At 49.1% G+C, this 27,313-nt stretch overlaps 1 protein-coding gene across 2 annotated transcripts in view; it reads right to left on the minus strand.

Moving 5' to 3' along the window:
* The window catches only part of abhd16a (abhydrolase domain containing 16A, phospholipase), a 92,244-nt gene that overhangs the window by 46,692 nt on the left and 18,239 nt on the right, over nt 1-27,313 (minus strand). Inside the window, exons 2-8 of one of the 2 annotated variants that reach the window (XM_085974985.1) lie at nt 24,223-24,276; nt 21,240-21,296; nt 12,429-12,495; nt 9,125-9,211; nt 8,009-8,094; nt 5,879-5,952; nt 4,729-4,854 (exon numbers count right to left, since the gene is read on the minus strand). In XM_085974985.1, the coding sequence (XP_085831111.1) occupies nt 4,729-4,854; nt 5,879-5,952; nt 8,009-8,094; nt 9,125-9,211; nt 12,429-12,495; nt 21,240-21,296; nt 24,223-24,276 (551 nt within the window). The remainder of the gene's footprint in view (nt 1-4,728; nt 4,855-5,878; nt 5,953-8,008; nt 8,095-9,124; nt 9,212-12,428; nt 12,496-21,239; nt 21,297-24,222; nt 24,277-27,313) is intronic. The other variant, XM_085974986.1, reaches the window with a different exon arrangement.

Raw genomic sequence — 27,313 nt, forward strand, 5'->3', positions numbered from 1 at the left:
GGATCTGGGGGTCCTGGTGCACGAAACTCAAAAGGTTAGTATGCAGGTGCAGCAAGTGATTAAGAAGGCCAATGGAATGTTGGCTTTCATTGCTAGGGGGATAGAATATAAAAATAGGGAGGTATTGCTTCAGTTGTACAAGGTATTGGTGAGACCACACCTGGAATACTGCGTACAGTTTTGGTGTCCATACTTAAGAAAGGACATACTTGCTCTCGAGTCAGTACAAAGAAGGTTCACTCGGTTAATCCCGGGGATGAGGGGATGGACATATGAGGAGAAGTTGAGTAGATTTGGACTCTACTCATTGGAGTTCAGAAGAATGAGAGGCGATCTTATTGAAACATATAAGATTGTGAAGGGGTTGGATCGGGTGGATGCAGGGAGGATGTTCCCGATGATGGGTGAAACTAGAACTAGGGGGCATAGTCTTAGAATAAGGGGCTGCCCTTTCAAAACTGAGATGAGGAGGAACTACTTCACTCAGAGGGTGGTAGGTCCATGGAATATGCTGCCCCAAAAAGCTGTAGAAGCTACATCATTACATAAATTTAAAACAGAAATAGACAGTTTCCTAGAAGTAAAGGGAATAAAGGGTTATGGGGAGCGGGCAGGAATTTGGACATGAGTCTAGGTTCGGATCGGTCATGGCCCTGTGGGTAGCGGAGCGGGCCCAGGGGCCGTGTAGCCTGATCCTGCTCCTATTTCGTGTGTCTAATTCTGTTAGATTCAGGAGATGGTTCTGTGATAGTGGATTGGCGGTTAGGATCAGATCAGCCATGATCTTATTGAATGGCGGAGCAGGCTCGAGGGGCCGATTGGCCTACTCCTGCTCCTATTTCTTATGTCCTTATGTTCTTAAATGTCTGTCAATCTCCACCTTGAATATATTCAGTGACTCCGCCTCCACAGCTCTCTGGGTAGAGAATTCCAAAGATTCACGACCCTCTGAGAGAAGAAATTCCTCCTCACCTCTGTCTTAAATGGGCGACCCTTTATTCTGAAATTGTGCCCCAAGTTCTAGGTAGCCCCACTAAGGGAAACATCCTCTCAGCATCTACCCCTGTCAAGCCCCCTCAGAATCTTGTGTGTTTCAATAAGATCACCTCTCATCCTTCTAAACTCTTAAAAATTATGAAAGGGTTTGATAGAGTAGACTTGCAGAAGATGTTTGCACTTGTGGGAGAGACCAGAACTAAGGGCCATAAATGTAAGATAGTCATAAATCCAACAGGGAATTAAAGGGAAACGTTGTTACCCAGGGAGTGGTGAGAATGTGGAACTCGCTGCCACATGGAGTGGTTGAGGCGAATAGCAGAGATGCATTTAAGGGAAAGCTAGATAAGTACATGAGGGAGATAGGAATAGAAGGGTATGTTGATGGGGTGAGATAAAAGTAAAGTAGGAGGAGGTTCATGTGGAGCATAAACACCGGCTGTAGACTCGATGCAATTCCATCTAAAAGCTGGGATTGTTTCCTTAGAGCAGAGAAGGTTAAGGGGGAGATTTAATAGAGGCGTTCAAAATGATGAGGGGTTTCGATGGAGTAGATAGGGAGAAACTGATTCCAGTGACAAGAGGGATGGTAACCACCCAGGCGAACGGGCGACCAATTGACTTTTGTGATGATTCTCATCCAGTGATGCCACAGCGCGAAGTCCAGCTCTCCGCATTATTGGAAGATTTCACCTCTAGGGAAAAGCTAACCTACTAAATTTTGGTCGAGCACCAAGGTCTTGGAGAAGTGGCTCAGTGGCAACAACAAGCATTTATATACAGTACAAAAGCAAAATACCACAGATGCTGGAAATCTGAAATAAAAACAGAACATGCTGAAAACACTCAGCAGGTCAGGCAGCATCTGTGGAGCGAGAAACCGAGTTAACGTTTCAGGTCGATGACCCTTCGTCAGAACTGGAAAAAGTTGGAGATGGAACAGGTTTTTAAGCAAGTGCAGGGGAGGAAAGAACAAAAGGGCTGATGGTGCAAGGCAAAAGGAGATGGTAATGGGACAAGTTAAGAAACAAAAGATGACTCTAGATGAAGTGTAAATGGCAATGGCAGAATGATCGACAGCTGCCATGTGGGAGAGAGAAAAAAAGATAGGGTCAGAGGTTATGGTCTGAAATTGTTGAACTCTATGTTGAGTCCAGGAGGCTGTAAAGTGTCTAATCGAAAGACGAGGTGCTGTTCCTCGAGCTTACACTGTTCCACTGAAGCTCAACGTAAGAGGCCAAGGACGGAGAGGTCAGAGTTGAAACGTTAACTCTGTTTCTCTCTCTACAGATGCTGCCTGGTCTGCTGAGTATTTCCAGCATTTTCTGTTTTTATTACAAGTATTTATATGGCAGCCTAGCAAGATATTAGGACAGGTGACCAAGAGCTTGGTCAAAGAGGAAGGTTTTAAAGGAGCGTCTTCAAGGAGGAGGGCAAGGCAGAGAGGTTTAAAGAGGGAATTCCAGAGCTTAAGGGCCTAGGCAGATGAAGGCACCGACTGCCAATGGTGGAGCGATGGAAATCAGGGATGGCCAAGAGGCCAGAATTGGAGGAGTGCAGAGATCTCAGAGGGTTGTGGGCTGGAGGAGATTAGAGAGATAGGGAGGGGCGAGGGATTTGAACACAAGGATGACCATTTTAAGACTGAGGTGTTACTGGAACGGGAGCCAATGCAGGTCAGCGAGCACAGCGGGCAGTGGGTGAACGGGACTTGGTGCGAGTTAGGATACGGGCAGCAGATATTTGGATGAGCTCAGGTTTACGGAGCGCGGCAGGTGGGAGGCCGGCCAGAAGGGCATTGCATAGTCGAGTCTGGGAGTACCAAAGGCCAGCAGAAGACAGTGTCCGTGGCTCGGGCAGCGAGACGTCCTCCTCCCTAATGAATGGATGCATGTTTGCGGTTCGGAACTGCACCCCGCCCCCAACACCCGCCCCCCCCCCCCCACCGCCAGCGGTCGTTCTACACCAGTTCTCCGCTTGTCCCCAGCACCTCCCACCCGGTTCTACGGGCACTGGATCTTCCTGGGGCACCATCAGTGCTTCGGTAACGTGCCCAAAGGCTGTTCTTCACGAGCGAGCGTGGACGACGAGCGCAGATAGTCTATTCGACCCGGGGGAAGGGCAACACAGCCAGGCTCTCCCCAGAAGGTCAAACCTGAATAAACTGTCCGCTTGAAAGAAATACCGCAAAGAATTTGGAAAATAAACTCTCAGTCTGTGAATGAGGACTGGACGACGAGAGAAACGTGATCTTGAGGGAATACAATAGCAAAATACTGCGGATGCTGGAAATCTGAAATAACAACAGAAAATGCCTAGAGGAGAACTGCTTCCAGCATTTTCTGTTGTTATTTCAGACTTCCAGCATCCGCAGCATTTTGCTATTGTATTAGTGTTTGGTTCACTGCCACCTCTCTTCTAGGAGTGCCCACCTTGAAGAAGTTCTGCTCTTCTCTCCGACGGGATTTCCGTTTGTCTCTTACATCTCTAACCTTTTCCAGTTCAGATGAAGGGTCACAGAAACGTTGGGCTAGAATTTCCCAGGGCCGTGAAGGCGGGATTGGAGGTGTGTGGGGGGTTAAAATCGTGAAATTGGGGGGCACGAACCCATCCCGCCCTCAACCCGCCTCCATGCCCGTTTCCCAGGAGGCGGGTACCCGACCTGTGCTGGGAGCCGCCTCCCCGAGTTGTGAAGGGGATTAGTGCCAATTAACTGCCTGTTAACAGGTAGTTAACAGGCAGTTTTTAGCCTAATCCCTGAAGTGTGGGCTGCCTGACGGCTCCAAACCACGCCAAGTTAGCGAGGCGGACCGTCGGGCTGAAGGACTTGGAGGGTTTGAGATGTCCGGTGTTCAGGTGAGTGATGGGTGCATGAGTGCAGAGGTAAGTGTGTTTGGTGTGTGTAAAGTGTTTAAATAAGTTTTACTTACCTTTACAGGCTTCCTTCCTTCAGGTCTCGGGAGTCCCTCATCTCACCGGCACAGAAAGCAGAATGGCCGCGAGCTGTCAAAAGTTGCAGCATTCAGCTTTCTGTTCTGGAAAGATCTCTAAATCAGCCTGAGAGTAAGGAATTATCTTAGTGTACAGATTGTCAGTGTTTGACAGCTTCAAAGAGCTGTCAAACGCTGATATTTCATCTGTCAAAAGCTCTTGACAGATGAAATATCAATCTGTGACGTCACTTGTTGCCGGGTGGCCCTTAATTGGCCTGCTGAGCCCGCCCAGCGGGCTCAACAAGGTCAATCAAGGGAAAATCGAGTGGGTTGGCCACAACTCGATGGAGGCAGGACTACAACCCCAAAAGTTGGAGTCCCGCCTCCTACTTGCCTCCATTGATAAAATCCAGCCCGTTAACTCTGTTTCTCTCTCCACGGATGCTGCCTGGCCTGCTGAGTGCTTCCAGCATTTTCTGTTATTATTTGTGATCTTGAGGGGTACACTCTTAACCAACCGTCCAATGAAACACTCACTGAGGGCTGCGGCCCGAGCGCAATGTTTGGCTTAACTTTCAGCTCTTAATTTTTTTTTTAAACTTCCAACCAAGCGGAGGTATTACTGCCAGCAGTCTAGTACACATTAGTAGGCTGAGGTGAAGTAAGGGTGGGAGGAGGTTCGTGCAGAGCAGAAACACCAGCATTGGGCCGAATGGCCTGTTTCTATGCTGTAAAATTTTATGCAATGCTACGTTTAAAAAAAAAAAACCCGCTCTCATTACGCAGTGTACGAGCTTACCCGATAATCTGGAAAGGGAATCTCAGAAGCTGCCCGAAAAAGCTGTCCGTTGTCTCTCTGTGCTTGTGCTCCGGCTTCAGCAGTGGAACTCCGGCCCTGGACATCTCCTTCAATTGACCGTCCTTCCTGAAACGTAAAGAATGGGAGAAGTCGGCGGGCGCCAAAGTGCAACCGACTGCAGGTTTACTGAGGTACAGAGGAGCAGGAGGAGGCCATTCAGCCCCTCGAGCCCGTTCCGCCAATCAATTCAATCATGGACAATCTGTATCTCAACTCCATATCGCTCGATAGCGTCACCCATCAAAAGTCTATCAATCTCAAGTTTAACATTTTCAACTGACCCCCCCCCAGCCTCAACAGCTTTTTTTTGGGGGGGGGGGGGAAAAAGAGTTCCAGATTTCCACTACCCTTTGTGTGAAGAGGTGCTTGCCAACGTCAGCCCTGAACAGCCTTTCGGATGAGATGTTAAACCGAGGCCTTCCGTCTGCCCTCTCAGGTGGACGGAAAAGATCCCATGGCCAGCATTTCGAAGAAGAATATGACAGATTTGGATAGGCTAGACAGGGAAAGGCTGTTCCCACTAGTTGACGGTACAAGGACTAGGGGACACAGATTTAAGGTTTTGGGCAAGAGATACTGGGGGGATGTGAGGAATAACATTTTTACGCAGCGAGTGGCGAGGACCTGGAACTCGCTGCTGACAGAAGTGATGGAAGCGGAAACACTCAATGTTTTCAAGTGGAGACTGGATAGGCACTTCAGGGAAATAAACTTGCAGGGTTACGGAGATGGAGCAGGGGAATGGGACTGACTGGATTGCTCCGCAGAGAGCCGGCACGGACTCGATGGGCTGAATGGCCTCCTTCTGTGTCGTTATGACTCTAAGAGCAAGGGCAGTTCTGCCCAGTTTCCTGGGGCCAATATTTATCCCTCAACCAACATCGCTTAAAAAAAAACCTGATGATCCGGTCATTGACACGTTGCCGTTTGTGGGATCTTGCTGTGCGCAAATGTGACTGCCGCGTTTCCCCACATTACAACAGTGACTACACTTCAAAAAAAAAGTACATCATGAGTTGTAAAGTGCTTTGGGATGTCCCGAGGTGGTGAAAGGGGCTGTGTATACGCGCAAGGTCTTTCGTTCACTTACTGGCTGCTGGCCTCGTCCCAGGTGAAGTCTTCAGGCCAGTGAGCAAAGTCGAAGCTGTAAGAGGCCAACTTTCTCTGCAAAGAAACAAAAAGGAGAATGTGGAACTCGCTGCGGAATGAGGCCAACAGCACAGATGCGTTTAAAGGGAAACTAGAAGCGTACAGTTTTGTCCTCTTTACCTAAGGAAGAGACAGAGGAACATCGGAACAGGACGAGGAGGCCATTCAGCCCCTCGAGCCTGTTCCGCCATACAATGGCTGATCTGCGACCTAACTCCGTATACCTTTGGCCCCACATCCCTTTGGTTAACAGAAAAATCTATCAATCTTCAGATTTAAAATTAACAATTGACCTAGCATCAACCGCCATTTGCAGAAGAGAGTTCCAAACTTATACCACCCTTTAAGTGTAGAAGTGTTTCCAAACTTCCAACGCCCCCACTAAGCTGCGCGGCTGTGCGTGCAGCTCTCTGCTGGTGCCGCGCAGCCCGGGAGCGGCTTTTCCAATGTCAAATATGCGCGAAACTGTGAATGGACCATGCGGCTGCTTAAAGGGAACACGCACCCAAAAAAAATTGAGGGAGAACATTGGTAACTTCACTCCTGAAAGGCCTGGCTCTGATTTTTGGGCTATGCCCCCCTAGTCCTGGATTCCCCATCCAGCGGAAAGAGTTTCACTCTATCTACCCTATCAGTTCCCCGTAATATCTTGAAAACTTTGATTAAATCAAGTGTATGCTTGCCTTAGAGGGGGTGCAAGGACAGTTCACTAGATTTGATTCTTGGGATGAGAGGGCTGTCGTACGAGAAGAGATTGAGTAGACTAGGCCTATACTCTGGAGTTTTGAAGAATGAGGTGTGATCTCATCGAAACATAAAAGATTCTGAAGGGGATTGACAGGGTAAATGCTGAGAAGCTGTTTCCTCCTGGCTGGAGAGTCTAGAACTAGGGGGCAGAGTCTCAGGATAAGGAGTCAGCCATTTAGGACTGAGATGAGGAGAAATTTCTTAACTCAAGAGGGTGGTGAATCTTTGGAATTCTCTGCCCCAGAGGACTGTGGATGCCTAGTCATTGTGTATATTCAAGGATGCTGTCTCTCACAAGATCAAATTAGCACTGATATTCTCGCGATCCCTGGCCCCGAACTCCACTCGCGATCCACTAGTCACTAGATCACTAGTCTAGTGGAGAAGCGTAGTCTTGACGGCGGAGAGGTCTGGGAATTTGGGAGCTAAGTTTAAGTGAAGGGCCAGTGCTCACTGAGAACAAAGAACAGGCATGGTCTGGAGATGGGCAGTGGGCTCAGGTAACTTTAACCTTGCAGCTTGAACTTGCACTTAGAGATAAAATGCACCCACTCTTAGAGCCAGGGGAACTTAAACAGCAGAAGAGAGGAGACTGGGGGAGAGAGAGCAAAGGATGGCAACGGATGGCAAAGGAGCTCCCTAGGGTGCTGCCAGCCCAGTAGCCATCTGATCCTGTGAGACACAACATTATTCATGTCCGAGGCCAGGACCCAGGACGAGCCCAGCAGCGAGGTCAAGGCCCAGGAGTGGCGCAGCATGGCCCAGCAGCGGGGTCAGGGCCCAGGGAAGGTGAGGCACGGGCCAACAGCGAGGTCGGGAGGACCACAATGCATCCTACGACACCCAGGCAGAGAGGACCTGTGGGAAGGAGGGAGGAGGACAGTAGAAGTATGTTTGTGTGTGTGTGCTCGGCCGTTGTAGCAGAGCCTGGTCTCCAATCATCTTGGATCCCCCTTGCCATTGGACCAAGACCTTGCTCTGTCAAGCCTGTGTGGTAGCTGGTGTGCAACAGCCACCCCACGTTAAAAGAATTCATGCACAGGCATCTTCCACCCTTTAAAATGTGGAAGCAAGTCATCCTCGGTTCCGAGGGACTGCCCAAGAAAAAGAGAAAGGAGATATTCAAGGCTGAGATAGGTAGACTTTTGGACTCTAGGGGAATCAAGGGATATGGAGATCGGGCGGGAAAGTGGAGTTGAGGTCGATGATCAGCCATGATCTTACTGAATGACAGAACAGGCTCGAGGGGCCGTATGGCCGACTCCTGCTCCTATTTCTTGTTCTTATGTTCGGTCTGAGCTTCGACATTTACTCAACGCCCTACCTTGTTTTCCACTGTGTTATTTCTCTTGGTTTCCTCTAAAATGGTGATAAACTGCACGTACTCAGGATTGGTCCATCGCCCCATACCTAGGAAGCAGCAAATATCAACTGTTACAACGACGAACAGCAACTGGCATTCATATAGCGCTTTCAACATAGCAACACATCCCAAGGTGCTTCACAGAAGCATTAATCAGACAAAAATTTGACACCGAGCCACATAAGGAGATATTAGGACCGAAAGCTTGATCAAAGAGGTAGGTTTTAAGGAGTGTCTTAAAAGAGAAGAGGCAGAGAGGTTTAGGGAGGGAACTCCAGGGCTTAGGCAGCTGAAAGTGCGGCTGCCAATGGTGGAGCGATAAAATCGGGGACGCACAAGAGGCCAGAATTGGAGAAGTGCAAAGATCTCGGAGGGTTGTAGAGCTGAAGGAGGTTACAGAGATAGGGAGGGTGCGAGGCCATGCAGGGATTTGAAAACAAGGATGAGAATTAAAAAAAAATTTTTTTTAATTAAATCATAAGAACACAAGAAATAGGAGCAGGAGTAGGCCAATCGGCCCCTCGAGCCTGCTCCGCCATTCAATAAGATCATGGCTGATCTGATCCTAACCGCCAATCTACTATCACAGAACCATCTCCTGAATCTAACAGAATTAGACACATGAAATAGGAGCAGGATCAGGCTACACGGCCCCTGGGCCTGCTCTGCTACCCACAGGAAATCGAGCTGTTTCCAGACCGGGAGCCAATTTTAACACACATTTCCTCTCCGTGCACTTTCCGCCCCCACCACCCACCCACCCCTTCCATCACATTTCTCTTTTAAATCGAGAAACCCAGGTGAAAGAGCTGGCACAGGCACGAAGGGCTGAATGGCCTCCTTCTGAGCTCTATCATCCTATGATTCTGAAAGCAGAGTCTCATAGTCGGAGAAAAGGAGAAAAAAAAATGAGGCAATCAGAAAGGTGATTAGGTTCCACCAAGTTTGGGTGTTGGTGAGCTGCAGATGGCAGAAGGGAAGGAAAGACTGAGGGAGGGAAGGAGTTCCACAGTGCTGAGCTCCTGAAAAAGGAATGAGGAGATTTACCAGTGAGAAATCAAACTTAGACTCTCCTACCTCGGAGACAGGCCACACCAGTGAGTATCAGCAGGAACGCACTTGCATACTGAGTGGCAGGGATGATCCTGGACATGACAATGTAACCTAAATAAACAGAAGAAAAAACATTGCAATGGCTTTTATAGCGACTTGTAAAGGCACCACGCACTGGGCATCACTTGGGCCACGATGATCTTGGTTACATACATAGAATATACAGCACAGAAACAGGCCATTCGGCCCAGCTAGTCTGTGCTAGTGTTTATACTCTACACGCGTCTCCTCCCATTCCAACTACCTCATCTCACTGTAGATCATCCTGGCCCAAGTGATCCCAGCTCCCACACTTGCTTAAAAATCTGTTCCATTTCCTGCTTTTTCCCCAGTTCTGACGAAAGGTCATCGACCCGAAACGTTAACTCTGTTTCTCTCTTCACAGATGCTGCCTGACCCGCTGAGTATCTCCAGCATTTTGTTTTTATTTCAGGTTGCCAGCATCTGCACTTATTTTCTTTTTGTACCTCATCTCAGCCTGTCTTTCTAATCCATTTCCTCTCACATACTCGTCTAGTTTCCTTTTGAAAGAATCAAAGTTATTTGTGTGAGCCACTTCCTGTGGTAGCGAGTTCCACATTCTAACCACTCTGAGTTAAGAAATTTCTCCTTATTCCCCTATTGGATTTATTACTAACCATCTTGTATTTATAGCCCCTAGTTCTGGATCCTCCCACAAGTGGAAACATTCTCTCCACATCTACCCTGTCCAACCCATTCATAATTTTACAGACCTCGATTAGGTCACTTCCAAGTCTTCACTTTTCTAAAGAAAAAGGCCCCAAATTGTTCAATCTTTCCCGATAGCTGTAATCTCTCAGTTCTGGTACCATCCTTGTAAATCATCTTTTTTTTTGCACTGTTTCCAGTGCTTCTATGTCCTTTTTATAGTATGGAGACCAGAACTGTGCACAGTGCTCTAAGTGCGGCCTGACCAGGGTCCTATACAAGGCTAACATAACTTCACTGCTTTTCAATTGTATATCCCCAGAACTAAATCCCAGTGCTTTGTTAGTATTTTTAATTGCTTTGCTGACCTGCGATGCTGCTTTTAATGATTTGTTCACCTGTATCACGAGATCCCTTTGCTCTTCTACCCCATTCAGCTTCTTATTTACCAAGATGTTGCCATTTTTCCTGCCAAAGTGCATCACCTCACACATATCTATGTTAAAATTAATTTGCCACTTAACTGCCCAGTCTGCAAATTTTCTTTAAGTCTGATCTCTAAGTCCAATTAGTGCTTTAAGCTGACTGTAGCCAAGAGGCAGTGGGTAGGGCAACAATTGGCATTAATACCCTGGGCCAATGGGTTAGAGAGGGGGGAGCGGGGGAAAGAGGGGAGCGGAGCGGGGAGGGGAGAGCGGGGGAAAGAGGGGAGCGGAGCGGGGAGGGGAGAGGAGCGGGGGGTTAGCAGGGAGAAAATCAACAGTAGCAAAATACTGCGGATGCTGGAAATCCAAAATAACAACAGAAAATGCTGGAAAAACTCAGCAGGCCAGGCAGCATCCGTGGAGAGAGAAACAGAGTTAACGTTTCAGGTTGATGACCCTTTGTCAGAAAATCAATGGTGGTTTGTGCTCCTATCCAGTAGGCCCTGTTTTTTTTTCAAAAATATATAATTTATTCATAAAAATTTGTTGAGACACATGACAATACAGTCCACATCACATACAATACAAATTAACTGTGGTACATGGCACTCAATTTACAGAGACACGTTACAAAGCATTTTCATTACACATTTTATAAGTCATACAGCCCGAGGGGGTCAAGATACATTCCAACACTTCTCAAAATACATTAGTCATACAGTAGCCCCTGTTTAATGCAACTGATAGTAGCAAACTCCATGTTGGTATCCATCAATTCGTTTGTTTGGCAGTGTTTACATAACCAACACAGTCCTTTGGCTGAACAAACAACAGGCCAAAAGAAAACAGGCAAAGAAAAACTGTTGTGGGTGTGATTTGAGTTGATTGGCTTCTTTTGTTGTAGTTGCTAACTCCTGATTGGTAGCTTAAAAAAGATCTGAATGACTTGATTGGTCCAGCTTTCTCCTAGCTGTTTGTGATAGGTCGGCTTACCCCACCATTCTATATTTGAGCAAATCAGCATACGAACTTAATAGCAGTTAATTGCGCCAATTAAGTGCGACAAGCACTTTGCACGTGTGACATTATATAAAGTGCGGCGCACATTTCCCAAATGCTCCCCGCTCACACGTTAGATGCCAATAATTTTAATGTAGTCCTTTTTTTTTTTAAACGCAACGTGTGTGTGAGATCTGGAATGCACTGCTTGATAGGGCGGTGGAAACAGATTTAATAGTGACTTTCAAAAGGGAATTGGATAAATACAGAAAAAGAAAAAAAATTGCAAGGCTATGGGGAAAGAGCAGGGACGTGGGGCTAATTGGAGAGGTCTTTCAAAGAGGCCGGATGGCCTCCTCCTGTGTTGTTGCGATTCTACAAAGCAAGGAAAGTGCTCGGAGCATTTCTCTAGACAGTATGAACACGTGTTTTTTCCCCAAAAGTCTGTTGGGGAGTTCCGTCACTCGGTACCACCCCTAGTTCGGACAACAAGCCAACATTCACTAATACAATAGCAAAATACTGCGGATGCTGGCAATCTGAAATAACAGAAAATTCTGGACATACTGTATTCTGTTTAATATACTGTATTCGCTGCTCACGATGCGGTCTCCTCTACATTGGGGAGACCAAACGCAGATTGTGTGACCGCTTTGCGAAACACCTCCGTTCAGTCCGTAAGGGTGACCCCGAGCTTCCGGTCGCCTGTCACTTTAATTCCACTCCCACTCTGATCTCTCTGTCCTCGGCCTATTACATTGTTCCAATGAAGCTCAACGTAAGCTCGAGGAACAGCACCTCATCTTTCGATCAGGCACTTTACAGCCATCCGGACTCAAAATCGAGTTCAACAATTTCAGATAATAATCCCTGCCCCCATTTTTCATGCTGTATGATTTTGCCATTCCCATTTGCAACATTTTCACAGTATGTTCTTTCAATTCCTTCCTCCCCTCCTAATGACCCCATCCACCACCCCCCCCCGCCCCCCCCGGGGTCTCTGCACCTGCTTAATATCGGTTACAGCTCCAACTTTTTCCAGTTCTGACGAAGGGTCCCAGACCTGAAACGTTAACTGTTTCTCTCTCCACAGATGCTGCCTGGCCTGCTGAGTATTTCCAGCATTTTCTGTTGTTAAGCCAGCATTCACGACAGATTTCAGTCACACCACTTACCTTTCCTGTAGCAGTACAGTAACAATAATGGGGACGTGTAGTAGGACACAGACCACAGGATATATGCCTGCATTAAACAAAACAGAACAATTAGCTCAAAAGGTTTTGTCGCTCCAGCGGGCAGTCTTGAAGTTCACGGTTTACCGGATATCATGGGAGTGCATAAAGACTGGGTAAACTAGGTTTCTTCAACCATCCGAAGGGGCGCCTCAGGTGGGACCTCTTCCAGCTTTAGAAGAGACCCAACAGGATACCAAAATTACACGCAGCACAGTATTACCACAGCAAAGGAGTGCACAAGCTCAGGTCCGTGGAGAGCAAGTTTAAGACAGATGCCGCAGAAGCATTTCTGTACATACGCTGTGACTGCGAGCAGAAAAAGTCTCTAGGAAAGGTCAAGAGAATGGATTCATTTAAGACAGTCTGACCCACTGCACCACCCTGTCCCAGAGGGGGAAAGGACAGTGTCTGACCCACTGCACCACCCTGTCCCAGAGGGAGAAAGGACAGTGTCTGACCCACTGCACCACTCAGTCCCAGAGGGGGAAAGGACAGTGTCTGACCCACTGCACCACCCAGTCCCAGAGGGGGAAAGGACAGTGTCTGACCCACTGCATCACCCAGTCCCAGAGGGGGAAAGGACAGTGTCTGACCCACAGCACCACCCTGTCCCAGAGGGGGAAAGGACAGTGTCTGACCCACTGCACCACCCAGTCCCAGAGGGGGAAAGGACAGTGTCTGACCCACAGCACCACCCTGTCCCAGAGGGCGAAAGGACAGTGTCTGACCCACAGCACCACCCAGTCCCAGAGGGCGAAAGGACAGTGTCTGACCCACTGCACCACCCAGTCCCAGAGGGGGAAAGGACAGTGTCTGACCCACTGCACCACCCAGTCCCAGAGGGGGAAAGGACAGTGTCTGACCCACGACACCGCCCAGTCCCAGAGGGGGAAAGGACAGTGTCTGACCCACCGCACCACCCTGTCCCAGAGGGGGACAGGACAGTGTCTGACCCACTGCACCGCCCAGTCCCAGAGGGGGAAAGGACAGTGTCTGACCCACTGCACCACCCAGTCCCAGAGGGGGACAGGACAGTGTCTGACCCACTGCACCACCCAGTCCCAGAGGGGGACAGGACAGTGTCTGACCCACTGCACCACCCTGTCCCAGAGGGGGAAAGGACAGTGTCTGACCCACCGCACCACCCTGTCCCAGAGGGGGAAAGGACAGTGTCTGACCCACTGCACCACCCTGTCCCAGAGGGCGAAAGGACAGTGTCTGACCCACTGCACCACCCAGTCCCAGAGGGGGAAAGGACAGTGTCTGACCCACTGCACCACCCTGTCCCAGAGGGGGAAAGGACAGTGTCTGACCCACCGCACCACCCTGTCCCAGAGGGGGAAAGGACAGTGTCTGACCCACCGCACCACCCTGTCCCAGAGGGGGAAAGGACAGTGTCTGACCCACTGCACCACCCTGTCCCAGAGGGGGAAAGGACAGTGTCTGACCCACCGCACCACCCTGTCCCAGAGGGGGAAAGGACAGTGTCTGACCCACTGCACCACCCTGTCCCAGAGGGGGAAAGGACAGTGTCTGACCCACTGCACCACCCTGTCCCAGAGGGGGAAAGGACAGTGTCTGACCCACTGCACCACCCTGTCCCAGAGGGGGAAAGGACAGTGTCTGACACACTGCACCACCCTGTCCCAGAGGGGGACAGGACAGTGTCTGACCCACTGCACCACCCTGTCCCAGAGGGGGAAAGGACAGTGTCTGACCCACCGCACCACCCTGTCCCAGAGGGGGAAAGGACAGTGTCTGACCCACCGCACCACCCTGTCCCAGAGGGGGAAAGGACAGTGTCTGACACACTGCACCACCCAGTCCCTGAGGGGGAAAGGACAGTGTCTGACCCACTGCACCACCCTGTCCCAGAGGGGGAAAGGACATTGTCTGACCCACTGCACCACCCAGTCCCAGAGGGCGAAAGGACAGTGTCTGACCCACTGCACCACCCAGTCCCAGAGGAGGACAGGACAGTGTCTGACCCACCGCACCACCGAGTCCCAGAGGGGTAAAGGACAGTGTCTGACCTACTGCACCACCCAGTCCCAGAGGGGGAAAGGACAGTGTCTGACCCACCGCACCACCGAGTCCCAGAGGGGTAAAGGACAGTGTCTGACCCACTGCACCACCCAGTCCCAGAGGGGGAAAGGACAGTGTCTGACCCACTGCACCGCCCAGTCCCAGAGGAGGAAAGGACAGTGTCTGACCCACTGCACCACCCAGTCCCAGAGGGTGAAGGACAGTGTCTGACCCACTGCACCACCCAGTCCCAGAGGAGGAAAGGACAGTGTCTGACCCACTGCACCACCCAGTGCCAGAGGGGGAAAGGACAGGTGTCTGACCCACTGCACCGCCCAGTGCCAGAGGGGGAAAGGACAGGTGTCTGACCCACTGCACCACCCAGTCCCAGAGGGGGAAAGGACAGTGTCTGACCCACCGTACCCCCCAGTCCCAGAGGGTGAAAGGACAGCGTCTGACCCACTGCACCACCCAGTCCCAGAGGGTGAAAGGACAGTGTCTGACTCACTGCACCACCCAGTCCCAGAGGGGGAAAGGACAGTGTCTGACCCACTGCACCACCCAGTCCCAGAGGGTGAAAGGACAGCGTCTGACCCACTGCACCACCCAGTCCCAGAGGGTGAAAGGACAGCGTCTGGCACACAGCACCGCCCAGTCCCAGAGGAGGAAAGGACAGTGTCTGACCCACTGCACCACCCAGTCCCAGAGGGTGAAGGACAGGTGTCTGACCCACTGCACCGCCCAGTGCCAGAGGGGGAAAGGACAGTGTCTGACCCACTGCAGCACCCAGTCCCAGAGGGGGAAAGGACAGTGTCTGACCCACAGCACCACCCAGTCCCAGAGGGGGAAAGGACAGTGTCTGACCCACTGCACCGCCCAGTCCCTCTCAAGCAAGATTTCACTTTCACTCTGACTAATTTCAAGCTTCTCAGAAAGATACATGATAAGATCCGAATGCACAGTTAATTAGACTTCAGACTTGTGCACTTTGGATCAATTCTTCTGGCTCAACGCATTTCACTCAATTGAAAAACAGGCTTTCCCAGTGGATTTTTTTCAAAACGTTATTTTCATGGGGACGTACTGTGTGAATTTCCCTTCCTTTCCTACTGATATTCCCTTCTCAGCCCAGGGTTAGAGGCAGTGCTTTACAGCCTTCCTGCTCGAGATGAGCTAACTCTGCTGAGAACCAGGGGTTACAAACCTGGTACCTTCCCGATTTATTCACTCAGTTGCTCAATATGTTACCCCCTTGTGCTGTGCTGGGAGAACATGTCGATTTTTTTGCCATATTTTTCATGTGAAATTGTGGTTTTCGTTACCTCCAGACTCGACTATTCCAGCGCCCTCCTGACCGGCCTCCCATCTTCCACCCGACATAAACTTCAGCTCATCCAAAACTCTGCTCCTTGTATTCTAACTCGTACCAAGTCCCATTCACCCATCGCCCCCTGTGCTCGCTGATCTACACTGGCTCCCAGTCCGGCAACGCCTCGATTTTAAAATTCTCATCCTCGTGTTCAAACCCCTCCACAGCCGGTTTACCCCCTCTCTATGTCTGTAATCTCCTCCAGCCCCTAGAACTCTGTAGAGATTCGCGTCGCTGAAGGTAAGCATGCAGGTTCAGCAGGCGGTTAAGAAGGCAAATGGTATGCTGGCCTTCGTAGCGAGAGGGTTCGAGTACAGGAACAAGGATGTCTTGCTGCAGTTATACAGGGCCTTGGTGAGACCACATCTTGAGTATTGTGTGCAGTTTTGGTCGCCTTATCTGAGGAAGGATGTTCTTGCCATGGAGGGAGTGCAGCGAAGATTCACCAGACATACCTGGGATGGCAGGAATGACGTATGAGGAGAGATTGGGTCGATTGGGCTTGTACTTGCTGGAGTTTAGAAGAATGAGAGGGGATCTCATTGAAACTTATAAAATTCTGACAGGACTGGACAGACTAGATGCAGGAAGGATGTTCCCGATGGCCGGGGAGTCCAGAACCAGGGGTCACAGTCTAACGATATGGGGTAGGCCATTTAGGACAGAGATGAGGAGGAATTTCTTCACCCAGAGAGTGGTGAACCTGTGGAATTCTCTACCACAGAAGGTAATGGAGGCCAATTCATTAAATATATTCAAGAAGGAGTTAGATATATTTCTTAAGGCTAAAGGGATCAAGGGCTATGGGGAGAAAGCAGGGACAGGGTACTGAATTTGGATGATCAGCCATGATCTCATTGAATGGCAGAGCAGGCTCGAGGGGCCGAATGGCCTACTCCTCCTCCTATCTTCTATGTTTCTATGTATCTCTCTGGTACTTCGAATAATCAGGATCAAGTGCAAACCAATATGGTGGGTATATTGTTTAATCGGAGTTTGGGACGGAATATAACACACTAGTTATACAGCAGAAACATACGACCGTGAGAGGCAGCTGGTACTGGACCCAATCGGACAGATGGCTGGCGTGCATGAACAACTCCTATTCATTCTCCTGCTTGTCTCGCGTATCTCTCTCTCTTTCTGAGCTACCCAAGAGTGTTAGACTAGGGTCAGCATGGGTCCACCTCTGAAGAGTGTTAGACCACCGATTTCACTCTTGGGAGCCCTCTGCTAAGGACTCTCTCTGTCTTTCTTTTATTCTCTTTTTAGGGGTGGGCCTGGAGTAGAATATGAACAGGACCATTTAACCTATAGCGGTTCCCCTTAAGACAGGTGCCCGACGGCACATTGAGTTCTTTGTCTAAACTATGGAAAAAGGGTCAACCCTCCTGTTATCTCCCACCTGTCAGGGATCTTCTCGCAACCATTACACACACTTTCTGTACTTAACCAATCATGACCTTACAGCATCTTGAGGACTGTCTTCCCTTATCTCATCCGGCCCGTTTCTTCCAAAGCTACAGTGTCTTATCTCATCCTGTCTTGTTCCCCCTGGTGCAGCCAGTGCATGTGCCAGGCACAACCTTGGGCCATTAAATCAGAGGCCCCAAGTTAAAGCTGTCTGCTCAACCAGCCGCTATCCAAACTCCTATCTTCTATATTTCTATAGCAGGGACAGGGTACTGAATTTGGATGATCAGCCATGATCTCAGTGAATGGCGGAGCAGGTTCGAGGGGCCAAATGGCCTACTCCTGCTCCTATCTTCTATGTTTCTATCTGCCCTTAATCTAACAGACCGTTCCATTCCTGAGATGAGACCTTAACTCCCATAAATTCCTTCTATTCTATGTCCTTTATACTAGTTAACTTTTAATTATCTTCGCAAGCAGTTCTGTTGAATGAACTCCAATTCCTACCGTAGCATTATAATATGGTTAGTAACAATGCAAGAAACATAGGTTGGGCCTTCATTGGCCAAATTAAAGACACATTAAACAAAGTCAAAATCCTAACTTACAAACAACACAGACAGCTAGCCTGGCAGGCAAGGCCATGCTGTGGGCTCCTGTGTGGAATGTTATGCATCATCTAATCTAACTGACTAAAAACACTGTGAATGATGCCACACTCAGTGTGGCATCAAGGAGCCCTAGTAAAGCTGAAGTCAATGGGAATCTGGGGGAAACTCTCCACTGGCTGGGGTCATACCTAGCACAAAGTATGATGGTTGTGGTGGTTGGAGGTCAATCATCACAGCCCCAGGACATCGCTGCAGGAGTTCCTCAGGGCAGTGTCCTCGGCCCAACCATCTTCAGCTGCTTCATCAATGACCTTCCCTCCATCATAAGGTCAGAAGTGGGGATGTTCGCTGATGACTGCACAGTGTTTAGTGCCATTCGCAACTCCTCAGATAATGAAGCAGTCCATGCCCGCATGCAACAAGACCTGGACGACAAAGCAGCCCGCTTGATTGGCACCCCATCCATCACCTTAAACATTCACTCCCTCCACTGTGGCTGCAGTGTGTACCATCTACAAGATGCACGGCAGCAACTCTCCAAGGCTTCTTCGACAACACCTCCCAAACCCGCGACCTCTACCACCTAGAAGGACAAGGGCAGCAGGCGCATGGGAACACCACCACCTCCAAGTTCCCCTCCAAGTCACATACCATCCTGACTTGGAAATATATCAACCGTTCCTTCATCGTCGCCGGGTCACAATCCTGGAACTCCCTCCCTAACAGCTCTGTGGGAGTACCTTCATCACACGGACTGCAGCGGTTCAAGAAGGCGGCTCACCACCACCTTCTCAAGGGCAATTAGGGATGGGCAATAAATGCTAGCCTTGCCAGCGACGCCCACATCCCATGAACGAATAAAAAACTCTAATACAGGTTTTCCAGGAAACCAAAACTTACGCAGTTCCAGTAAAACATAACTTATACATTAACCCCTTACTTGTCTCAAGCTCCAATACAATCCTTTAAACACAATGGCCCAGAAATTCGGGTCTCCATGGGCGAGTACGCATGGGGTATTCACCCTTAGGCCCAATGGAAGTGCCGGTTTCCTGCATGCACTGCGCATATGCGGGAAACCGGCACTTCCGTTCCCTTGAACGAAGGGGTTCAGAGTTCGAACGCGTGCGTGGGAGAGGCTGCGTGCGCGCATCGAACTTAGGTTTTCTTTTGCAGGTTTTCCCGGGAGGGTAAGTCTGCAGAAGCTACACATTTAAAAAGCAGGCGTAAGGCCTGCTTTTTACAAGGTAAGTGGTGAATAATTAAAATTAAAACATTTTTCCCACAGGTTTATTATTTTTAAATACTTTAAAGAAAGGTAAGTTTATTTTTTTAGCCCCGTTAGAAAATAAAATTATTTTTTTCAAAAATGTAAATTGTTTAAAATAGTTATTTCATGTAATTTATAGATTAATTTAAAAAATGTGATTTAAAAAAAAAATGTATTTGAAGATTTAGTGCTGTTTTGGGGCCGTAGTATTTATAAGTTTTGACAGCTCTTCGTGTAACACTTATGAATGGAGCATTCCCTGCTCCGATTGGCTCCCCATGGCCCACATGATCCCAGGGGACGCATCGAACTAACTGCGCCCTTGGGATACGCAAGCACTGCGCGCCGGCAGCTGGACCAGGCCCAAGATCGGAATCCCACGCAAGGTAAGTGCAGGTCGGGGGCTTACACCCGCGGGAAGCCCTGGACCTGAATTTCTGGGCCAATATTATTCACGTCACAACTGCATTCATTGCATAACCATATATATTTTAGGTACCCCCCTAAATTTCTAACAACTCTGCGAGATAACTGCATTCCTCCAATTCTGGCCTCTTGTGCATCTCTCATTTCCTTCACTCCACCATTGGCAGCCGTGCCTTCAGCTGTCTAGGCCCCAAGCTCTGGAATTCCCTCCCTAAACCTCTCTGCCACTCTACCTTGCTCCCTCCTCCTTTAAGACGCTCCTTAAAACCTACCTCTTTGCCCAAGCTTTTGCCCTACCTGTCCTAATATCTCCTTAAATGTTTTGGTGTCAAATTTTGTTTGATAACACTCCTGTGAAGCGCCTTGTGAGGTTTTACTACATTTTAGGCACTAAGTTGTTGTTTCAGGTATTTACTTTTTGTAGTTCTACACTGATGTCAATCACTGTCAGCTGGCAACGCTCTCATCTTGGAGTACAGAAGGGTGTGGCTTCAAAGCCCACTCAGACACGAGCCCATAATCTAGGCCAACAGCGCGACACTGAGGGAGTGCAGCACTGTCGGAGGTGCCCTGCTTCAGGCGAGACATTAAAACCGAGGCTCGTATTCCCGTTCTGGTGGAGGCTAGAGGTCTTCCTGGAGGATTCAAAGACGAGCAGGGGAGTTCTCCAGCATTCCTCCCTCAACCAACACCACACACTGATTAACTGGGTATTGATCTCGTCGCTGTTTGCCGGACCTTGCTGTGCACCAAACCTCTGCTGTGTTCACGCACTTCGCATATATTGTATATAAAGTGGTTTATAATTAGAGCTATGACAAGGCACTGGATAAATGTAGGTCCCTCTATTACAGCAATAAAGCTATTACTGATGATTAAACAAAAAAAAGACTTTCACAACCTCAGGTCGTCCCAAAGCGCTTTACAACCAATTATGTACTTTTTGAAGTGTAGTCACATTTGTAATGTAGGAAACACAACAGCCAAATTGCGCACAGCAAGTGATAATGACCAGATCATCTGCTAAAGTATTGTTGGTTGAGGGATAAATATTGTCCAGGACACCGGAGAGAACGTCCCTGCTCTTCTTCGAAATAGTGCCATGGGATCGTGTACGTCCAGCTGAGAAAACAGACAGGGCCTCGGTTTAGCGTCTCACCTGAAAGACGCCACCTCCGACAGTGCAGCACTCCCTCAGTGCTGGCACTAGGAGTGTCGACCTAGAATTTGGGAGTCACTGGAGTGGGACTCGAACCCTCAGCGTTCTGACTCAAAGGCGAGAGTGCTACCCACTGAGCCACAATGGTCACCCAGTTTAAAAGTCTCTGTAATATTGGCATTTATTTCAGTGCTGTGTTGTGTGAACTTAAAACAGGCAAAACCGGACAGCCTGGGAATATTGCTGGATCTCAAACAGTCTCAGGACTTCAAACAACTGCAAACAAGGTGATTCCGAATCCTGTTTAAGTGTTTGTTCAGCTTCATGTACAGTCAGTGCCTGCCACAGCACACGGTCAATCAATATACTGACTGAGTAATACAAGGAAGACCAAGAGTATCTTTATTGGGAATGAGTAACTGCAAGATTCAGGGAAACTACATACCATAGAAAAACAAACAAGCGATTGATCACTTACCCATCCCAGGATGCTGTCCGAATGTTTCTCCAGGCTCCTCGGTTGATAGTGGAATCCCTGATAATAAAGAACAAATATCAAACTAATAGCTAACCACAATCTGCCATCTCATCGGGAGCTACAGAGTACGTACATAGGCAAGCCAAAATTCATACCGTTTCAATTAAAAAACCATGAGCGGACTGGGCAGTGCAGTGGGTCAGACACTGTCCTTTCTCCCTCTGGGACTGGTGGTGCAGTGGATCAGACACTGTCCTTTCCCCCTCTGGGACTGGGTGGTGCAGTGGGTCAGACACTGTCCTTTCCCCCTCTGGGACTGGGTGGTGCAGTGGGTCAGACACTGTCCTTTCCCCCTCTGGGACTGGGCGGTGCAGTGGGTCAGACACTGTCCTTTCACCCTCTGGGACTGGGTGGTGCAGTGTGTCAGACACTGTCCTTTCCCCCTCTGGGACTGGGCAGTGCAGTGGGTCAGACACTGTCCTTTCCCCCTCTGGGACTGGGCAGTGCAGTGGGTCAGACACTGTCCTTTCCCCCTCTGGGACTGGGTGGTGCGGTGGGTCAGACACTGTCCTTTCCCCCTCTGGGACTGGGTGGTGCAGTGGGTCAGACACTGTCCTTTCCCCCTCTGGGACTGGGTGGTGCGGTGGGTCAGACACTGTCCTTTCCCCCTCTGGGACTGGGCGGTGCAGTGGGTCAGACACTGTCCTTTCCCCCTCTGGGACTGGGTGGTGCAGTGGGTCAGACACTGTCGTTTCTCCCTCTGGGACCTGGCGGTGCAGCACTGTATTGGCAATGTGACTCAGAGGGACCACAAGGACAGCTGGAGTGAGAGATGAAAAGGTCACAATGGCCCATGGTGTTTGGGACTGAGGCAAATTGCTGGGACACAGGAGTGGGAGGTTGGCTGTGCTTGGTGCCGACTTTAGCAGCAGCATCCTTAGCCTTGCCCAGCACATAACACACACCAAAAAAGACTTGCAAGTGAAAAAAAGTACGGAGACAATACTGAAACTAAAAAGGCAGCTCCCCCCCTCTCAAAATGCAGGAAGTAGTTTGGTCCTAGCTGGTTTAAATCTGTCGGTTGTACTTTCCTTCCCCTTCGCCTACTTTCTTTTTTTGTCACGTTCCAAAGAAGCTCGACATAGGAAAGGCTGCCGCGTTTCCTGCGATTACAACAGTGACCACACTTCAAAAGTGCTTGATTGGCTGTTAAGCGGTCTGGGACGTCCCGAGGTTGTGAAAGGCGCTGGGAAAACGCAAGTCTCTGTTTCTTTTGGTGATGTGCTTCAAGGTACGGACTCAAGTTACCTCACCTAAGTGACCATTAGTCACGTACGAGTCTCCGCACTGGGTGGCGGATGACATTTCTGAAGAAATATGCAAGTGCCGAAGGTCCGAGACGAATATGATTTTCGGGCGGGAGGGGGAACCGCTGGGGGCTTGAACATTCTATTTTATGACACATTATGTGACGCCTTTTCCAGTATTTGAGAATAAACATACATGCAAATATTTTAGGCTCTGGATATTACTCCAAGGGTGCAATGCAGATTCACCAGAATGATACCGGGTCTAAAAGGGTCAATTTATGAGGACAAGTTGCACAGACTAGGCTTGTGTTTCCTCGAGTGTAGAAGATTAAGGGGTGATCTAATTACACAGCAAACCTAAAAATTAGGAGCAGGAGTAGGCCATTCGGCCCCTCGAGCCTGCGCCGCCATTCAATAAGATCATGGCTGATCTTCAACCTCAACCCCACTTTCCTGCCCTATTCCCAATATTCCTTGGTTCCTTTCGTGTCCAAAAATCTATTGATCTCATTCTTGAATATAGGGTAGATAGAAACTGGTGGGTGGAAGTCCAGAACAAGCCGGCGGAACCTTCAAATTAGAGCCAGGCTGTTCAGGGGTGATGTCAGGAAGCACTTCTTCACACAAAGGCGAGTGGAAATCTGGAACTCTCTTCTCCCAAATGGCTGTTCGGGCTGGGGGGGTCAAGTGAAAATGTCAAAACTGAGATTGCTAAGATGTTTTGTTAGGCAAGGGTAAATAAGGGTTATGGAACCAAAGCGGGTAGATGGAGTTGAAATACAGATCAGCCGTGATCTGATTGAATGGCGGAACAGCCCTCCTCCTGCCCCTCTGTTCCTCTTCCTATGTTGTAAGCAGCTTGGTTCAGTGTTAACGTGAGAGAACAGTCCCCAGCTCCGCCGGGAAACCCAAGTAGCTTTTAATTGTCCCAAGGCACATTGCACCAGAATCCGAATATGTTCAAAAACAACCTTCAATTCCACCTGGGCCAGTTCAGTCCAAGAAATATACTGCAGTCAATAAGGCGAATGCGGGAAATCCCCCTAAATCTGTCACTGATTCGTCTGTATACTTGTGTGTGTGTGTGTGTGTGTGTGTGTGTGTGTGTGTGTGTGGGGGGGGGGGGGGGGGGGGGGGAGAGAAGAGGGGAGAAAGAGGGGGAGTCCAAAACTAAGGGTCATAAATATAAGATAGTCATTAATAAATCCAACAGGGAATTCAGGAGAAACTTACCCAGAGAGTGGTCAGAATGTGGAACTCGCTACCACATGGAATGGTTGAGGCGAATATCATCGACGCTTTTCAGGGGAAGCTGGTTAAGTACACGAGGGAGAAAAGGAATAGAAGGGTATGGTGATAGGGTGAGGTGAAGTAGGGTGGGAGGAGGCTGGTGTGGGGCAAAAGCACCAGCGTGGACCAGTTGGGCCGAATGGCCTGTTTCGGGGCTGTGAATTCCACGTAATTCCATGTAACATCATAACCGAACTCAATTGCGACCTAGCCTGTCGTCTATTCACAAGCGTGCAGTGATCTGGAGTGGGAAGGCTGGCTGATTTTCCCACTTCCCATCCCAGGGATCATTTAGCCCCTCTAGCAAGCTGTCCAGCCGCGAGTGACTGGACCTGCATCAATCGGAAGCTCGGACCTTCCCCTCTGTACAGCTCAGTACTAACCTGGGCATCGGGAGGAGGTATTTTCTGGGCTGCTTTTGGTTTCCCAGGAGTAGTCTGGGATGATGAATCGAGAACAAAATTGAGAAGAAGATATAGTGAGCGTCAGGACACAAAAAAACCCCAGTATAATGTGGGTTTTCATACCATTATCCATTTATACTGTACTTCAAACGACTGTATGAAGGAGCGCAGAGATCTAGGAGGGTTGGAGGGCTGGAGGAGGGTGACAGAGATAGGGAGGTGGCAAGACCACGGAGGGGTTTGAAAACAACGATGAGAATTTTATACATAAACTCGAGCTCATCCAAAACTCTTGCTGCCCGTATCCTAACTCGCACCAAGGCCCATTCACCCATCGCCCCCTGTGCTCGCTGACCTACAGTGGCTTCCTGTCCGCTTCTGTTCAGCGCCTTGCGACGTTTTACTAGGTTAAAGGCAAGTTGTTGTAGATTATTAAAAGTCTTTCACTTCCTGTCTGCAAACCTTACTTCCTGTGCGAACAATTTTTTTGGCCGTTTTGGCTTTTGTGAATTGGAGCATCAGCATTTCTTATTCAATTGTAGTATCAACGTTACTCATTCAAATTTTGCCAAGTCAACAGTCACGCTGTAGTTGCACCTTCCGCTGCTTCATCAATGACCTTCCCTCCATCATAAGGTCAGAGGTGGGGATGTTCGCTGATGACTGCACAGTGTTCAGCGCCATTCACAACTCCTCAGATAATGAAGCAGTCCATGCCCGCATGCAACAAGACCAGGACGATGTTCAGGCTTAGGCTGATAGGTGGCAAGTAACATTCGTGCCACACAAATGCCAGGCAATGATTGTCTCCAACAAGCGAGAGTCTAACCACCTCCCCATGACATTCAACAGCATTACCATCATCGAATCCCCCACCATCAACATCTTGGGGGTCACCATTAACCAGAAACTTAACTGGACCAGCCACATAAATACTGTGGCAACAAGAGCAGGTCAGAGGCCGGGTATTCTGTGGCGAGTGTCTCACCTCCTGACTCCCCAAAGCCATTCCACCATCTACAAGGCACAAGTAAGGAGTGTCATGGAATATTCTCCACTTGCCTGGATGAGTGCAGCTCCAACAACACTCAAGAAGCTCGACACCATCCAGGACAAAGCAGTTTGCTTGATTTGCACCCCATCCACCACCTTAAACATTCACTCCCTCCACCACCAGCGTGCTGTGGCTGCAGTGTGTACCATCTACAAGATGCACTGCAGCAACTTGCCAAGGCTTCTTCGGCAGCACCTCCCAAACCCGCGACCTCTTCCACCTAGAAGGACAAGGGCGGCAGGCACATGGGAACACCGCCACCTCCAATCACCCCTCCAAGTCACACACCATCCTGACTTAGAAGTTTATCGCCGATCCTTCATCGTCGCTGGGTCAAAATCCTGGAACTCCCACCCTAACAGCACTGTGGGAGTACCTTCACCACACAAGACTGCAGCGGTTCAAGAAGGCGGCTCACCAGCACCTTCTCAAGGGCAATTGGGGATGAGCAATCAATGCTAGCCTTGCCAGCAACGCCCAGATCCCGTGAGCGAATTTTTTTTTTTTTTTTTTTTTTTTTTTTTTTTTTTTTTTTTTTTTTTTAAAAGGCTCTCGCCACGAGTTGGCTCTATTCAGAGTTTCTGAAGTCCCCAACTGCATTAAAAAACAACACTTGTATTCTACCAAGTCATGAGAAATGTACTCATCGCTCTGGAAATTAGTTGGGTAAAGTGCTGATAAACAAAGGTCCTTTAGTCTGCCATATGTCATAGAAACTTACAGCACAGAAGGAGGCCATTTGGCCCGTCGTGCCTGTGCCGGTTCTTTGAAACAGCAGTCGTGCTTCGTCCCGCGCCCCCACTTTTTGCCCGTAACCCGAAGTTCCTCATTCTCAAGTACCTGTCCAACTCCCCTTTAGAATTATTCCGAGCCAGAAGGTTGTGGGTTCGAGCCCCACTCGAGACTTGAGCACAAAAATCTAGGCTGACACTCCAGTGCAGTGCTGAGGGAGCTCTGCACTGTCGGAGGAGCTGTCTACGGATGAGACATTAAACCGAGGCCCCGTCGGCTCTCTCGGGTGGACGTAAAGCATCCCTTGAACCTATTTCAAAGAAGAGCAAAGGGAGTTATCCCCGGTGTCCCGGACAATATTTATTCCTCAAACAACATCACTAAAACAGATAATCTGGTCATTATCACATTGCTGTCTGTGGGATCTTGCTGTGTGCAAATTAGCTGCCGCGTTTTCTACGTTACAACAGTGACTACACTCCAAAAAAGTACTTTATTGGCTGTAAAGCGCTTTGGGACGTCCGGTGGTCATAAAAGACGCTAAAGTATAAATGCAAGTGTTTTGTTTTTTATGGAATCAGCTTCCACCATCTTTTTAGGTAGAGCGTTCCGGTTCCCAACAGCTTTGAGTGAAAGCATTTCTCCTCATCGCCCCTCTCGATCTTTTGCCAACGATCTTCAATCTACGACCTCTGGTTATTGACCTACTCGTCCTTTGTGGTTGGATTCCAGTATTAGCTGGAGGCAGCAGGAGTTCATTCAGAAAGCTAGCCCAGGAATTAGAAAGTGGTGTCATCGCCGTTGAATATCAGCATGCTGTGTAATACGATTCGCTACTTTTAGAATTCCCTTGTGCAACACATTTTCTTGGGAACTGGGTGAGTCAGATACAGCCCATCATCTCCGGGATCTGGGTTTAAAATCAGCCGAGGTTTTAAGTCTCCTCTGTCTGCTGACTCAAAGGGACATTTAGGGGGGGTTCAAGTACAGAAATCACTAAAATCTCGTGGATAGTTACAGTGAAATAATGTAAAAGGCTACTGGAATGTTAGCCTTCAACTCAGTGGGGTTGGAATACAAAAGGGCTGGAAGTGACGCTACATTTATACAGAGCTCTGGTTAGACCGCACCTGGCGTACTGTGTTCGGTTCTGGGCACCGCACCTCAAGAAGGACATAGCGGCCTTGGAGGGGGTGCAGCGCAGGTTCACCAGAACAATACCGGGGCTAAAGGGGTTAAATTAGGAGGACAGGGTTACACAGGCTATGCTTGTGTTCCCTCGAG

This window comes from Somniosus microcephalus, unplaced genomic scaffold (genome assembly GCF_052327205.1).
Source record: "Somniosus microcephalus isolate GS21.2 unplaced genomic scaffold, FLI_Smic_1.0 unresolved_chr1, whole genome shotgun sequence".
In the NCBI taxonomy this organism is placed as follows: domain Eukaryota; kingdom Metazoa; phylum Chordata; class Chondrichthyes; order Squaliformes; family Somniosidae; genus Somniosus; species Somniosus microcephalus.